Source organism: Lissotriton helveticus, chromosome 5_1 (assembly GCF_964261635.1).
Source record: "Lissotriton helveticus chromosome 5_1, aLisHel1.1, whole genome shotgun sequence".
Lineage (NCBI taxonomy): Eukaryota > Metazoa > Chordata > Amphibia > Caudata > Salamandridae > Lissotriton > Lissotriton helveticus.
The window spans coordinates 2,037,435,333-2,037,453,085 of record NC_136065.1 but is presented as its reverse complement, the minus strand read 5'-3'; the positions used below and the strand labels follow the sequence as shown (position 1 = coordinate 2,037,453,085).

The window sequence follows — 17,753 nt, the reverse complement described above, 5'->3', positions numbered from 1 at the left end:
GATGATTGGGCTGGTAATGACAATGTTCATTCCTTCGATATTGCTCTTCAAGACTCTGTGATTGTATTGTACAGAGAATTCTAAGAGAATTAAACAGGTCCGTCCTCCCTCCACAACAAACTGAATGAATCAGCGGTGGACCGGGGAAGGGGAAAGTGAGCCTAACACTGTTCGATGAAAACATACAGCTGCACTCATACTCTCACCTCCTAGCTTAAACCCTACACCGGGCTAGGGGCCCGCAACGTGTTATTTCCCCAAAGCCTCGTCAAACCCCTAAAGAAACTGAAGCACTTTTGAGGATCCTACACCGGGCTAGGGGCCCGCAAGGTGTTATTTCCCCTTTGCGCTCCAGTCTCTCCTGCAACAGTAAGTACATTGTTCGTTTCACACCGGGCTAGGGGCCCGCATCGTGTTATTTCCCCTTTGCGCTCCAGTCTCTCCTGCAACAGTGAGTACATTGTTCGTTTCACACCGGGCTAGGGGCCCGCAACGTGTTATTTCCCCTTTGCGCTCCAGTCTCTCCTGCAACAGTGAGTACATTGTTCGTTTCACCCCTTGTACACGTGACCTCCCAGATTCCTGCCCTCCTATCTATAGTACACCTGGCACCCCAGTTACCCCCCCCCCCCCCACCTGCAGCGCACCAAGGAGGTACAGATCGTCCTGCCCAGACCCAACTATGAGGAACATACTGCCCCGAAAGGCCCGGCGCGCTCCTTGTACGAGTCGAACATGTGCTCATGTTAGATACGTGAGACACGGTAGGGCGTCACCGTAGCCTGTCGAATCAGTCAACAAAGAAGTAACACTAGCCTTTCCACAATGTGTGGCCCAACTCGGGCACTATGACTGCTTTAAACGCTCAAACTCTGCCCTCTAACAAAGCTGGCGCCTCAGCTCCATACCTTCTAGCCCACCTCTAAGCAAGGAAGTGTAGCCTGACTCACGCTATCGGAAAGCAGGGACTGTCTGCCCAATCACATGTTAACGTGATTGACGCTCCCCTGCCTTCCCGTGACCCCAGGACACCTCCAGAGCGAAACTTACAGGTACCGGAGCCACCTTCAGCCGTCAACATCGCCCTCCCCGCAATCCTCTAGTTGATGCTGGATCGTCTACAATTTGGCTGTCTTCAAGGACTCTCCGGCTCGCGGACACCAGATACAACCTTGGTGAGTCGCGTCACCTAGCGCAACACCGTAACTAAACTAAGGTACTCTCACGCCCTTCACTACCTTCAGGATGGCTCAAGACCGACCTTCCCCTTCCTCTCAAGTATTATCTACCCACCTGAAACCCCACAGCCTTAACTCCTTCACCATCATCTTCCCCCCCCCTCTTCTCTACTAAATCGAGACGCTCTTTCAAACAGAAACGTATCCGTCAACATAGGGAAACCCTAATCACAGACATCTACCACTCGTCTGCAAATGGTCCGACTAAGATGGACCTTATATTCCATACTGAGAGACCTGATTACTGGATCTCCGTGATCAGAACACAACTATTTATCGCCAAAACCACATCCACTCCCCATAGTTGCAAACTTACCACTATACTCCCTTTTAGATCGGTCGGTAGAGGCTACACTACGATGACCATCTACACCAACGGCACAGTCCTTATCCAGGCCAATAACGAGAACCTTGAAGCCTTCGACGTCCTTTTCCCCACATTAAGATCAACCTCCCCAACCCTACCTCACCACGCCGCAACCCCCTCTCCGCCCTCCCTCACTACTAACAGAGAAGACTATGATCCTCTCCTCCGTGATATCTTTCCTGCCTGCTACGCCCCCCCTCGCCCCGTTGTCTCACAACGGGCACTTACTACCAATCAGCCACAACAGGAAACTCCAACCCCTCCTTCAATCCCCTCTTCCAACAGCCACACCTCCCCAGTTACCGCCTCCCTCATCCCCCCACTGACAATACTTTCTCACCTCCAGGAACCTCACGCCCCACGAACTTCATCCCAACTCGCAGTCACTCAAAGCCTCCCCCTGTCCCTTCCCCTCCCCTTCCCCCGCCTTCTCCCACTGATCCCTCAACCTGATCCTATCAACCGCACCCTGATCCCTTTACCTGATCCCATGAGCCTCATCCCAGCTCACAGTCATTCAAAACCTCCCCCTGTCCCTTCCCCTCCCCTTCCTCCGACTTCAGGAACCCCCCTCCCCTCGAGTCCCATCCCAGCTCACAGTCACTCAAAGTCCTCCCCTGCACCTTCCCCTCCCCTTTACCCGTCCTCTCCCCGGACCCCTCAACACCCCAACCTGAACCACAACACACCTGGCGCTACCCCAGATACCCCCATCCCCTCCCTCAACTCTGTGTCACAACACCTCGCAGCTCTCGAAAACCAGATTGTCACAATCACCCAGGGCCTACTGGAGATCATTTCTAACCTAGGTATAGCCCGCAGACCCTCCAAATGCCCCCCTCTGACGGCTCACTCCGGCAACGCTAACAGCTCTCCTAGGCCCACAGAAACCTCTAGTACCCAGCTTCACTATCCCCCCCTCAAGATCTCGGAATCCTGCCTACAGCAGACTGCAAAAACCGGAGACCCCTTCCCTAGGTCCAAGACTCATACTCCTTCCCACACTCCTCCAAACCCCCTATCAGACACCAAACACTTGACTTCAAGGCCTTTAAGATCAGCAGCACCTATGTCAGACAGCGAAGCAGCCCTACTAGCCGCCACATACAACACCCCCACCTTAGATTCTCCCAAATCCAAAATCCAAGTAATCACAGGTCACCGGAAAGTCCCTCCCAGCACGAAACCTCAGAGATACCCGGTCCTCACCGCCATACCAAGGGAGATCAAAGATAAATCGGCCAGCAATCAGGAGCAATTCTCCAATTGCTTGTTAATCAACAGTAGATCGGCCTCACTACACGCAACAGAACTAGCTGAAGCCATCCTCACTCACGATATTGACATTGCGTTCCTCACAGAGACCTGGCTAAATAAGATATCCCCTCCCTGCCTTGTCTTGCTAGTACCACCTGGCTACTCCCTCATTACTAAAGACAGGATAGAGCATAGGGGAGGAGGGGTGACTATCATCCACAAGGACAGCCTGGACATCTCGGAAACCACCTCTTTTGACTACGAAAGATTCGAATGCCTATCCATCATCATCAAGACCAATGACAAAGACTCTCTACGGTGTCACCTGCTCTACCAACCCCCCAGGTAAAAACAACCCTTTTGGAGAACAACTTTCCGACCTGATTGCACAAGGCGCACTCGGCGACTCCAATAACCTAATTCTTGGGGATCTGAATCTTCGCTGGAATGAGACACACAATCCCCTAATCCAATCGTTATCCAACCTCCTTCATGATAACAACCTGCAACAACATTGCACCGAGGAGACTCATTACAAAGGAGCCACACTGGATGCTATCATCTCACAAAGGAAATCAATCACGATCAACCACATCCTTCCCGTCGACTGGTCAGACCACCACATGATCCTCTTTCATATCAATCACCCCATTACCTCACATAAACCCCCCCAAGACCCTCCCAAATGGACAAGAAACCTCTCTCAAATACCCATGGATATCCTGGATGATCAGTTAAGCTCTCTTCTTCCGGCCAATAAAGCGCACCTTTCCACCAATGAGCTCATCGACTGTTACAACTCCGAGCTAGTGTCCATACTCGACAAACTTGCGCCACTAAAGCTCAAAAGAAGCAGAGTTATCCCTTCCAGAACGTGGTTCAACGCTGACCTCAACGCAGAAAGGAGAACTCTAAGAGCCAAGGAAAGAAAGTGGAGAAACAACCCAACGGCCATCCTTCGTGATCAACTGAAAGCAGCCAGAAGTAAATGCAACAACCACATCAAAAACAAAAAATCCAGCTTCTTCCGCGAGGCTCTGGACAAAGCCAAAAATAGACCGAAGGAACTTTACAGCATCATCAGGCAACAAACGTCCAAACCACTGTCTTCTTCTGTGCTAGCGTCCAAAGATCTTTGTGACAATTTCTCCCACTTCTTCAACGAAAAGATCACAAAAATTTAACTTTCACTTGATCCCAACAATTCACACCCCAAGAAGACCAGTTCGGCTGCTCCTCAGGCTCTCTCTCCCGGCTCTTCGAGCACCCCCTAGCTTATCTTCCGCCCCGTCCCAGACGCAGAGATAATCTCACTGATCTTGTCCTCCAAACCATCAGCTCATATCTCTGACCCCATTCCTCCCTCACTAATCATGAAAATGAAACACTCTCTTGCACCTATATGGGGCAACATCATAAACAGCTCCCTAAAAAACAGAGTGGTCCCTGACTGCCTAAAAATTGGGCAAGTTACCCCCCTGCTGAAAAAAACAGGTCTTGACTCAACAGACCTGAACAACTTCAGACCAATATCTAACCTCCCTCTACTAGCCAAAACATTGGAACGCTGTGTACTCCTGCAAATGACTCATCATCTGGACAATATCAATCTCCTAGACCCCCTCCAGTCTGGCTTCAGACAAGGATGCAGCACAGAAACAGCGATGCTGAACATCATAGACGATATACACGGATCTCTGGATTCAGACAAATGCTGCCTCCTCATTCTCCTTGATCTTTCTGCAGCATTTGATACGGTGGACCACAAACTCCTCACCAAGGCTCTTCAAGAAAGAGCTGGCCTAGGCAAAGTAGTTCTGAAATGGTTCTCCTCATTCATACACAACCGAACACAAATAATAAAAATCAAGAATTTCACCTCCGAAATCCAACAAGTCAATAAGGGCGTCACCCAAGGTTCGGTGCTCTCGCCTCAGCTCTTTAACATCTATATGGAACCACTCTCCAAGCTACTCAGAAAAGCCAACATCCGCTTTCACCTCTACGCGGACGATACACAAATCTATCTGGAAACTTCCTCTCTCACTGACATACATAGACTAAATGATGTCCTGAAAGATGTTCAACAATGGCTGACAAACAATCACTTGAAACTGAATCCAGACAAAACTGAGACACTCCTCATCTCGAACAAGGAAGATAACCCTCAAATCACCGAATGGCTAAAAGCTATCGATGCGCTTAAAGGAAATCTTACCCTAGCTGACTCTGTTAAATCTCTTGGCATCATCATGACCCCAAACTAAACATGGTAAAACACATCAAGAATGCAGCCAAAGGTGCTTTCTTTAACCTCAGACTGTTGAACAAGATCAAACACTACATTCCTAACAAGGATCTCAAACTGGCCACTTAATCTCTGGTACTGTCAAAGCTAGACTATGGGAACGCAATCCTACCAGGCATCCCGAAATCGAACTTGGCACCGATCAAAACAACACTACATGCTGCAGCTAGAATGATTACCGGCATAAAAAAATCGGATCACATCTCCCCAGCACTCAAGGAACTCAAATGGCTCCCAGTAGAAATGTGTAGTAACTTCAGAACGGCCTGCCTAACACACAAAGCCCTCCTTACCGGCAAACCCGAATACCTGGCAAATAAACTCAAAAAAGCAGGCCAAGCCAGGAATCTGAGAAGCTCTAACTCCTTCCTGCTCATCCTACCCAAAACCAGAAAGAAAAGAACAGCGGACTGCTCCTTCACTGGAAACGCCCCCAAAATCTGGAACTCCATCCCCCCGCACATCAGAACTATTCCTTCTTTTGTGGAATTCAAAAGGCAACTCAAATCCTTGTTCCTGATCCGCTCCCTTGGCTGTGGATAACCGGGGTCAGCAAGCAACCCCTGAACTATGTGACTACAGTGAATCCCATAACCAAAGAAGCTCGGCAACTCACCCATGTTCCGCTTACAATGTCACTCATTGAATGCTTATACCTTACATATGTTATGTTCATGTTTATGTTTATGTTATGTATATGTTTATACAGATTTTTGTCATTCTATTACTGTAAAGCGCTCTGCTACCTCCGGGTCTTGACAGCGCTATAGAAAACTTCCTAAATAAAAATAAATAAAAATAAATAAAAATTGTCTGCAGATGCGGGTTCCGTCCCGGTACCCACCAACACTCTGGATATTGATGTAGTAGATATGTTGGAGTAGCTGCATTTCACTTCAGGCGCTTCCAAAACTCGTTTATTTGCTTTTTCATTTCTAAAAATTATTTTATTCATTTTTTAGTAGTTTGCATAGTTTTTCCGTTTGGTATTTTTTATGGATTTCTGTGTCTGCTTATTTTGTTAACCTTTTATATGAAACGCCAGCCTTTTTCCATTTATTAATTTCTGTTACCTATTTTTTATTTTGTCATCTCCTTCCGACCAAGGGGAGGTTATTGTGGAGCTTACATTAACCTCTATTTTAGCTTTTCGTTTTTACCTTAAAATCTTTTTTTAATGGTGGTTTACACATGTTGTGCCCTAATATGAGAATGTGCCAAACACACATTCATATATAATAGACATTGTCGCCCTGTAATCTGCACAGCTAGTTCCAGGGTCACACATTTCAGTACACGACGCTCAGTTTTATTTTCTAAGCTTGTAGGAGATGACTCTTCTGCTTCAGACTAATTAAACACGTTGTTCTGCACCTGCGGCACAGTACAATAAAATTGCTGTTTTATTATTTAAACAGGGTCCATGCTAAAGTAGGCGAGAGGTCACTTCCCGCCAGAGTTATGATGGAAAGAACAAAAGGGGATAGGTCCATAGACACGTGGTGGGAGCTAGACCCTTTATGAAATATATAACACAAATTGCCCGAACCACAAAATCTCCACAAGCTTATTAAGAGGGAAGAGATCAATTTATTGTGATCACCCTCGACATCCTACTTAGTGTCAATGTTTTTTATCTTTTACAAGTTATGACAAGCTATATGACAGAAAACAACAATACATTAAATATGTACACACCTATATATACTTTGTACATACATGAAAAACAAATTCTTTACACAGTACAAAAAGGAAATCTCTTGCATCAAACATTACAAAAAACTAAGAATACATCACAAACAACATTAGAACAAACATTACAATCAAAAAATCCTAGGGGGAATTGTAAGCAAATAAATGGCTCTTAAACTAATCAATACTGGACCAGCCGGACCTAGTATCGTCGAGATGACATTTTATTCCACCCTATGAAAGTGCCGACGCGTTTCGAGATCAGGCACTATGTCGCTGATCTCTCATCAGGGCTGTTTTATTCTTTGTATCTGCAAGATGCAAAGAAATTATTTTACTCATCACTCTCAAAACCAAACTTCTTTTACAGCAATGGGCTGAGAAAGAGAAATGCTACATACCAAACTTGGTTGAAAGTAGAGCAGGGCATTGGGGCGTAAAGGATTCCAAACCAAATGTTTCTAAACGTGGCCAGGCAGGACAACCTACAAGAAATTTTAAGAATTTTGTGTGCATTGGTAAATCTAACCAGCTCGTGGTTTCATTACTAAAACGTCACCCAATGCTACATCAAGCATACCTTGCTATTGTCGACTACCGCCAACCGGCGTTCTTATATGTAGTCTATCCTTAGACATTGGACTGATTGGGCAATTTTCTTCTCATACCATTTTAGATTTAACTTTTCTAAGTTTACTAGTTCTGTTTTTTGTTGGAACACTTTTAACTTTTCCACATATTCTTCGGTTACTCTAGTTGTTGCCCTTTTTGGGTACTCCATTTCTTGGTGAATCACCTTTTCCCTTGGTTTAACTTATGGTTAAAATCCCCTAAAATTAATATTATGTCTGAGGAATACCTTTCAAAGATATCCTCTACGTCCTGTTTGAAGTTTCCCATCTCTCTTACATAGTCACCTACATTGTCCCACTGTATATATACATTTATGACAATTAGCTTTTCATATTTCTTATCCTGGGTGAGATGGTTTATCCTGCACACCAATAGTCATTTACACTTTACTTCTAACAATGCCACATTTCTTAAAATTTATGTTGAGATAAGGGTTATTATTCCCCCCGAGGAGCGGCCAAACCTTTGTCTCGTTGCTGGGCGATTTAGCTGATAATAGCCCTCGAAGATAGGGGTTTCTCCGCATGCCCAAGTCTCTTGTAGGCAGGCAATTGCTACTTTGTTTACTTCATTCTTTATTTGTTCCCTTTTTAAGACATTGCCTAGCCCGTTTACATTCCATGTTAAGAGACTTAGGGCAGACGGCACCCCCTCTCCTATTCGATCTCACTTAGTCCCCCAGCTGCCCCACTTCCATCCATATCGCACTCAATTGAGTCACCTCCATAACTGCAATGGCTCCAATTGCCCCACCAATCCTCTTTTGCAGTATTATTTATCACTATCCTTAGTTGGTTACCTGCTTCATCTTTGCCCTGGTGTAATCTCACCTGTCTCTTCCTTAAGCCTTCATGACAATTTAGGAAATCCCTTCCTGGAAGTACCTTACCCCTTAAGTCTTTTTCAGTCAGCACCTTTACTCCCTCTTTAAGGATCTCACTGGCTGCCCTCAGAATTGCTTTCTTTACCAAGTCTGAATATAACCATACTTTTGTTATATCCCTGCCTGGCATGCTATCGATGAAGCCCACCTGTCTTAGATCTTTTGTATCAATCCCACTCAGGCTTACACATTTAGAGAAGATAGCTAAAATTTTTGATCTATTTAGGGGTTTTATTTTTCTTAACTTCTTACCCCTTTGGCCATCCTCACCTGATTCTAGGTAGACCCATTTATTGTTCCCCTGTTCGTCTCCCATCTCTAGGGGTGCTATGGTTGTCTGTCTTGGACCTTTTTTCCCTGTTGCACCCATTTCTATCTAGATTGACTGAGATGTATCTTTCAGGTTACGATATCTCGGGAGGGTCTGCCTTTGGCTTTTCGGTGGGGTGGTAATTCTCTGGCTTATAGGTTTGTTCTTTTGTATTTTCTCTTTTGGGTCCTTGCCAGTCTGCCTCTTTCTCTGTGTGATTGGGGTCTTCCTTACCGTTTCCATTTCCGACGGTCTGGTCTGTACAAAGGACCGAGCCATTACATTTAGTGTACCTCCCGTTTCCTTACTCTTGATCTTTCCCTTTGGCGCTACCTGTCTGGCCTGCTTTTTGCCTACCCTACCTTTGGTATAGGCTCTTCCGTAGTCGCATCTCCTTCTTACCACCAATGGGCGCCTAGATATATACACATTATCTGGGGGTTCTACCGACTCGCTTCTCAAGCTTTGTTCAGTTACTTGGGGAGTTCCTGCTGGTAGGCATTTGTCCTTTGATTCCAGTCAACTCATTCTGTATTTTCTTTAGGTATTGTTTTTGGGCATTCAAAACCCCATTATTCAGCAGTGAAACTTCAAGGATCCCTTGCAGAGTTTTTTGTAACATTAGAAGGAGGTCCATCATTGATGTGGTGGGGGCAGCTGAAAGGTCGGGATCCTCACGTAGAAAAGGATATACCTGCTCGATTTTAAATGCCTTTACGTCACGTTCGTACCTGTTCTTATCATTGATGGTATTATCGCTAAAGGACTGAATATCTTTTTCGATCTTATCCAAAAGCGACTTAGCATCTGTGACCACCTGGCTGGCCTCTATAGCCTTAGTTAATTCCTCTATTTCTTCTGCCTCTTTATTACACAATCTTTGTGCCGTTTCGATGGTGTGAACCATCAAATCGCGGCTACACTTGGTGTTAATATAACTGAAGCCCTTACGATACTCTAGGTCTTCGGTAAAAATAACCGGGACGTTCTTGACCTGAAGGCCCCAAGGGATTGTGCCACCCTTGAGGTGCCTCTAGAGGAAGTGCCCGTGCAGCTCAGTTCTGACGTGCTTTTTATGCAATCGAATTAGCTTGTCCGTTTTGTTCTGCTGTTTAGCACCAGTGCTCAGCGACACTGCGGAAAAAGGAGATGAAGCTATTAGGTTTTGAATGTGGGTCTCACTGAAGGACAATGTGTCCTTTTCTGCCATTCTGAGGAGAGACTTGCAGTCCCTCCGTTCAAATGTATGTGTGGTATTTACTAGACTCCTTGAAGTCTTGTATTCCCTCGCGAGTAACAACCCGCCCAAGATTCTAAGAACAAAAGGGGATAGGTCCATAGACACGTGGTGGGGGCTAGACCCTTTATGAAATATATCACACAAATTGCCCGAACCACAAAATCAACCACGTTTGGTATGTAGCATTTCTCTTTCTCAGCCCATTGCTGTAAAAGAAGTTTGGTTTTGAGAGTGATGAGTAAAATAATTTCTTTGCATCTTGCAGATACAAAGAATAAAACAGCCCTGATGAGAGATCAGCGACATAGTGCCTGATCTCGAAACGCGTCGGCACTTTCATAGGGTGGAATAAAATGGAATCTCGACGATACTAGGACCGGCTGGTCCAGTATTGATTAGTTTTAGAGCCATTTATTTGCTTACAATTCCCCCTAGGATTGGTTTTTCCTATTTTTCTCATTTTTTGATTGTAATGTTTGTTCTAATGTTGTCTGTGATGTATTCTTAGTTTTTTGTAATGTATGATGCAAGAGATTTCCTTTTTGTACTGTGTAAAGAATTTGTTTTTCATGTATGTACAAAGTATATATAGGTGTGTAAATATTTATTGTTGTTTTCTGTCATATAGCTTGTCATAACTTGTAAAAGATAAAAAGCATTGACACTAAGTAGGATGTCGAGGGTGATCACAATAAATTGATCTCTTCCCTCTTAATAAGCTTGTGGAGATTTTGTGGTTCGGGCAATTTGTGTTATATAGAGTTATGATGGAGGCTGCCTTTGAGCTGTGAGCTGTGACTGAGAGTCAGCCCTGCTGTCCCTGACATCCATCCTGAGAAGGAAGGTAGTCATGCAGTAGAAGTGTGCAAGCCTGTTAAGGCACTAGGGCCACTAGGGCCAGCTTTCTAACACATTGTACAAGGTACGGGGTTAGATCATTCCAACAGGTCTGGCATTAGGGTGTAAACCCAGCAAACACCACGATGCCCGACACCGCTATTATGCCAGAGCCCTCCACGCACTCACCACCGGACGATCACACACCTGCTTCCTGGCTGCCCAAAGCGCACCCACTGAGCCTTCACCTGCTGGAACTGCAGCTTCACAAGCATCCGCCCCACCATGCTGCCGACCAGGAAAGAACCCAACCACCTCAGATGCAACCTTCTCAACATCCGCTCCCCCCTCAAACATGCCGTTGAACTCTGGGACCTACTCGACTCAACCTCCCCAGATGTCGCCTTCCTGATGGAGACCTGGCTGAACACCGCCTCGGCACCCAACATAACCATAGCTGTCCCAGAAGGCTACAAGATCACCCGCAGGGACCGCACCAATGGAGCAGGAGTAGGAATCACCATCGTCCACAGGAACACTCTCAGCGTCTCGACAAACACTGACGACACACTCAGCACCGCCGAACACCTCCACTTCCAGATCCACACCGACCCCCAACACCACCCTCAGAGGAACCCTCATCTACAGACCCTCCGGACCACAACCACAGTTCAGCGACTCCATCGCCGACCCCAACAGCACCCTCATAGGAACCCTCATCTACAGACCCTCCGGACCCCGACCACAGTTCAGCGACTCCATTGCCGACTTCATCAGCACACACGCCCTCGCCTCCACGGACTACTTCCTCCTCGGGGACCTGAACTTCCACCTCAAGAACAACAACAAGACCAACTCCACCACCCTGATTGACAACCTAACCAACCTCGGACTCAGACAACTCATCACAACACCCACCCACTCTGCCGGTTACACGCTTGACCCCATCTTCTCCGCAAGCCCCCACGTCTCCTTCTTCAACCACACCACGAACTCCACTTGACCGACAATCGCTGCATCCACTTCACCTTCAAGAAACCCACCACGCACCACTGCACCCAACAGATGCCTCGCCGCTGCTCGAACAAAGTCACCGAAGACCAGCTAACCACCACCCTCACCCAGAGCCCACCCACCGACCCCACTGACCCACCGCCGCCAGCAACCTCAGACAGTGGATCAACGACTGCACCAACAACCTCGCCCCAAGAAACCCTCCAACAGTCACACCAACAAGAAAGCCAGCTGGTTCACTGAAGACCTCTGGGCCTCCAAGCAAACCTGCCGAAAGCTGGAGAAGATCTGGCTCCGTGAACGAACACCGGACAGTCACGCAGCCCACAAGAACGCCACCCGCAGACACCATCACCTCATCAGATCCACCAAAGTGGCCTCCTTCAAAAACCGCCTAGACAACAACGTGCACAACAGCGAAGAGGTCTTCAACATCGTGAAGGAACTCTCCAACTCCAGCTCCAACACTAACGACGTGCCACCCTTGGAAGATCTGTGCGGCGCAGCAAGATCGCAGACATCAACGCCACGACCGCCCCAACAACCACTGAGACCTCCACCCCCATGACCACCATCCGCACCAACAGCCTGCTCTCCTCGACCAACATCAACGACGACGACACCATCAAGATCATGAACACCATCCACTCCGGATCTCCGTCAGACCCATGCCCACACCACATCTTCAACAAAGCCAGCACATCCATCGCACCCTATCTCCGGAAAGTCATCAACACCTCCTTCGAGACAGCAACCTTCCCAGAGAGCTGGAAGCACACCGAGATCAACGCCTTACTCAAGAAACCCAAGGCGGACCCCAAGGACCTCAAGAACTTCCGGCCCTTCTCCCTGCTCCCGTTCCCGGCAAAGGTCATCAAGAAAACCGTCAACGAACAACTGACCCGCAACCTCGAGGAGAACAACATCCTGTACCCCTCCCAGTCCGGGTTGCGCAGCAACCACAGCATCGAGACTGCCCTCATCGCCGCCACCGATGACATCAAGTCCCTGCTGGACAACGGAGAAACGGCAGCCCTCATCCTCCTGGACCTGTAGCCGCCTTCGACACGGTCTGCCACCACACACTACGCACACTCCTCCACAACACCTGGATCCTCCTTCTCGGGCAAAACACAGAGCGTCCGCCTTCTCCCCTTCCGCTCCGAAGCCACCGAGATCATCTGCGGCGTACCCCAGCGCTGTTCCCTTATCCCAACTCTGTTTAACATCTACATGGCACTGCTCACCCACGTCGCCCGCCAGCACAACCTCAACATCATCTCCTACGCCAATGGCACCCAGCTGATCCTCTCCATCACCAAGGAGCCCCACACCGCCAAAACCAACCTTCATGAAGGAATAAAGGCTGTCGCTGAATGGATGAGGGACAACCGACTGAAGCTGAACTTGGACAAGACGGAGGTCCCCATCCTCGAATCCACCCCTTTGGCCTGGGATGACTCCTGGTGGCTGACCACACTGAGAACCGCGCCAATATCCACCAACCACGCCTGCAATCTAGGGGTCATCCTCTACTCCACCCTCTCCATGACTAAACAGGTCAACGCCGTCTCCTCCTCCTGCTTCAACACCCTCCACATGCTCCGCAGGATCTACAAGTGGATCCCCACTGAAACGAGAAGAAAGGTCACCCAGGCCCTCGTCAGCAGCAGGTTGGACTACGGAAATGCCCTCTACGCAGGAGCCTCGGTTCAACTCCTGAGACGGCTCTAACGCATCCAGAACGCCTCTGCACGCCTGATCCTCGACATCCCTCGCCGCAGCCACATCACGCCCCACCTGAGAGACCTGCACTGGCTCCCGGTCAACAAGAGGATAACCTTCAAGCTTCTCACCCACGCACACAAGGCACTCCACAACACCGGACCAATGTACCTCAACAGAAGACTCAGCTTCTACACCCCCACCCGCTAGCTCGGCTCGTCCGACATCGCCCTCTCTATAGTCCCCCGTTTCCGAAGAGCGTCCTCCTTCGGAAGATCATTCTCCCACCTCGCTGCCAAGACATGGAACACCCTCTCCATCCACCTAAGGCAGCCCCAAGACCAGCTGACCTACAGAAAACACCTCAAGATCTGGCTTTTCGAGCAGTAGCAGCACTCCACACCCCAGCGCCTTGAGACCCTCACGGGTGAGTAGGGCGCTTTACAAATTATATGATTGATTGATTGATTGATATACTTTCTTTAGCATAGAGATATTAGTGATCGATAGGAGTAACCATAGTAATATTATGACTAATTAACATGGTTGAATTGTTTGTGTTTTCCACCATTCTGCTAATGCTTATAACAATGATGTGTCTCAGCTGTCTAATAATCACAGTTCATATTTTATTTACAAAGATTAGAGCTTTTCAGTAAACATTTGAAAATACATTCTTGTATCTTTTCTCTGTGACACCTTGACCATACAAAAGTGACAAACGAAAGAGTTGGATCGGTTTCTACTATTTCCTTGGGAATCTGAGAGGTCATGTTTGAACTTACTGACAACTTCTATAACTCTGTAAAATTAGGAGTTTAGATGAGGTACTGTGAGCTAGCTGAACAAACCAACATTTACTGATTGTATAGGAAGACTCAGTATCTGCCTTATGAAATTTTGCGATCTAAGTATACAGTCCTACTAAATTTGTAGGAGCTGTATAGCACTTAGTGCTGCGCCCATTGTGATTTCAGATCCCACGGAACAGCATGTGTCACCCGGCATGTTTCACTAGCGGACCCAGCAGCCTCTGAGTGAGTCTCACTGGGATCCAGGACCAAGGCTGAAACCTTGAGATCAAAGCCAGAATAACAATAACTCTCTGCATTGGGGGTGGGGAGAGCACAGAACTGTACCGTGTTCAACATGGCTTTGATGAAAGGGAGTGGCTGAAAAGGAGGTACGTGTAACTTTGGCATGTTGATGGTGAAACCTAGAGAGTGCAGGAGGATCATTTTAGTCTGGAGTGGATGACGACTGCTGGTGGTGAGCCCATCTTTAGCCGCCAGTCATCGATGTAAGGGAAAACTGGAATTCTGATCTCTGAAGGTGTGCTGCAACCATTACCATCACTTTCATGAGCACCGGAGGGGCACTGATCTGGCCAAAGGGTAGCACAGCACTAAAAATGCTCCTGTTTCACTATGAACTGTAGGTAATGCTGATGGGCCTGCAGGACAGCAATAGGAAAATAGATGTCCTGCAAGTCCAATTATACCATTCAGTCTCGAGTGCCTGAGCGGGTGTGAGCATCTTGAATTTCTCCTTGTTCAGCAAGGCATTGAGAGAGTGCAGATCTAGGATTGGGCAGAGGACTCTGTCCTTTTGTGACACTGGAAAGTAGCAGGAATAGCAACCACAACCTACTTCTGATGCCGGCACCCTCTCGATGGCTACATTGGCCAAATTCCTGGTGCAATAGGAAGATGTGTATTTCTGTCAGCTGATCCAAGGACGGTGGCAATGGCGATGAGGTTTCTGTTAATGGAAGGGCATAACCTCACTTGACAATTTGAAGCAGCCACTTGTCCAAAGTTATGGCTTCTCATTGGTGCAGATGGTGCTTGATCCTGCCGCAAATAGGGTGCTTGTGTTGGTGCCAGAGGCTTGGAGGCTACGGCAGCAGCGGCTGGGAGGCTTACAGACTGGGCAGGCTTCTGGCCTTTGGGAATTTGGGACTTGTGGGAGCCATGTGTGTAGCTGAAAAATGGCTAAGAACCCATTTTGCTGTGTTGGCTGGGTTGGAATTAGCACAGTTGGTAGCCCCTACCGTATCCATGGAAGGAGTGACAGAAGAGTGTGGTCTACATGGTGCCAAAGTGAGTCCAACGAGCAAGCTGTGACAAAACTCTCTTTTAGGTGCTCCAGCGCTTATTCAGCCTTGTCGTCAAATAGGCGAAAGGAATGTCCATAAGACAAAGGCATGCCATAAGGGAATTATGGACATCCCCTGTGAAGCCCGCTGATCACGTTCAGGCGTGACAACGAAGCAGCACTGATGAAGAAACGCCTCTGCCCAACAAGTATGTCATGTCCAGCACGCATCTGATGGTGAACTTTGCTACATCCGTGCCAACAGCAATAGCATGGGTATGCTTCTTTGACTGCTTTCTGAAGAATTACCCAACAATGACTTTGTCCTTGATGACCACCAGTAGGAACAACAGTAAGAGGGGGCCCAGGACCTTAAATTAAATGTGCCCGGTACCTGAAGCAGCGAGCGGCCTGGAACTTCATTGCCCATTCCCGGATCGCTTTGGAGTTCATCATATGGCAGTTGGGGCAGTTCTGAGAGTCATGGTCCAGCTCCTGGTACCACAAGTAAACCAGATGGTGGTCTATCACAGACATTTGTCAATGACATAACTAAGGCACACTGGGATCAAAGAGGCTCAAATAGGTCGCCCACATATTGAGAAGGTGGTCACAAAATGACCAAGGTAGGTCTTCCGGATCTGTGCTTTTGGCACAGAAAGGAAGGAACTGAGAACAGCACACTGGGGTGCCACCCATATAAGCATTGCACAACTTATATCCGGCACAGACATCACATACAATTGCAATGCAACAGGCACACAGAGGTACTGCTCAAGATTTTCCAGGTTTAGTCTGACACCTGGGGGATATGCTAAGGTAAGGAATCTGCGGCTAGAAGTCTCTATCAGTTAGTTTTTTGGGTAGAGCACTCTCCTTTCTCCACTCTTCCTATGGTCCTAAATGCTCTAATGGAATACCTAAAGCCACCACTGAAGCCTCTCTCCCAGAACCAACAACAAACAGGCCTAATACCTCATGTTCTGCACTAACCACAAAGGGAACTGACAAAATTATTTTGACATATGAATACCTAATCTTGATCACTTTCAGTATTTACTGCAATATTCATATGCAACACACTACACACTTAACTTACCACCACTAGATCTAAAACATCACTCTCATCAACAAAGACAGACCCTTTATAGCACTCCATGCAATCACCGAAATCAAATCTTCCATGGCGTTCATATGCTTATCACAGACAGATGAAACACAACACTCAAAGACAAACAGACATATCTGACATAGCACTCCAAATGTTTACCACTGACCTGCCCAGCACGCCACGGACTTACCACACACAGAGCTTACACAACACTCTCTACATGCACCAGATGACTTATTCAGCAGTTCATATTCTCGCCAGGGACTAATGTTACACAGCCCTCTATACACACTATACACTCTATACATATTATATAGCCTTCCAAATAATTACTGCAGATATATGTTACACGGTACTTCATACACTTACCACAAATGTGTTATACAGTCCTCGGTTTAATTACTGTAGATGGATGTTACACAGCACTTGCCACAGACATACTATACAGCACTCTTTCCACTTACCACAGATACACCTTATACACCACCTCCTTCGTCTTTCCTTCGACTGGCACAGCTTGGCGCCTGCGTCTGCTGCGGAGGTCCTGCCAGTGGATCCTGGCAGAGGGCTCTTCCTTGACTTCATCATCTTCTGTGTACTCGTAGTCATACTCAGGGGCAACTGGAGCTTAAAAACAAACACAGCACAACGTCTTATGCTTGGGGGGAGAACCTGTCCTTCACCACAAAACATGCAGCAGAAATTGAGCCAGTGCCTTCACCTTTGCAGAAAGTAACGTATCATGTTATGGCTGGCTCAGGGGGAAAGAACTCCACCTCATGATCCTTGGAAGCCCATGAGCTCTGAAGCCATGAGACTCTTTCTCAGGCACAGTCCAATTGTAGTCTTGAGTTTCAAAATGGTGCCTTGCCAACTCTATGAAGCCTAGATTAATAGTAAGGCTGCAATAGTAAACTAGGAGTATGAAGTGAAAACAGGAATAACTTCAAAGTGTCAGCTCTGAGACAAGACGTTCTTCAGTATCTTATAGCCATGTTCAAGGGAAAAGACAGAGTGTGAGGAAATTGGGGTGTATTATAT

General features: G+C 47.3%; 1 protein-coding gene across 1 annotated transcript in view; it reads right to left on the bottom strand.

The window, feature by feature from the left end:
• The window catches only part of LOC144756224 (complement C4-like), a 1,111,910-nt gene that overhangs the window by 206,555 nt on the left and 887,602 nt on the right, over positions 1-17,753 (bottom strand). Inside the window, exon 33 of the mRNA XM_078645841.1 lies at positions 17,177-17,339. Within this exon, the coding sequence (XP_078501967.1) occupies positions 17,177-17,339 (163 nt within the window). The remainder of the gene's footprint in view (positions 1-17,176; positions 17,340-17,753) is intronic.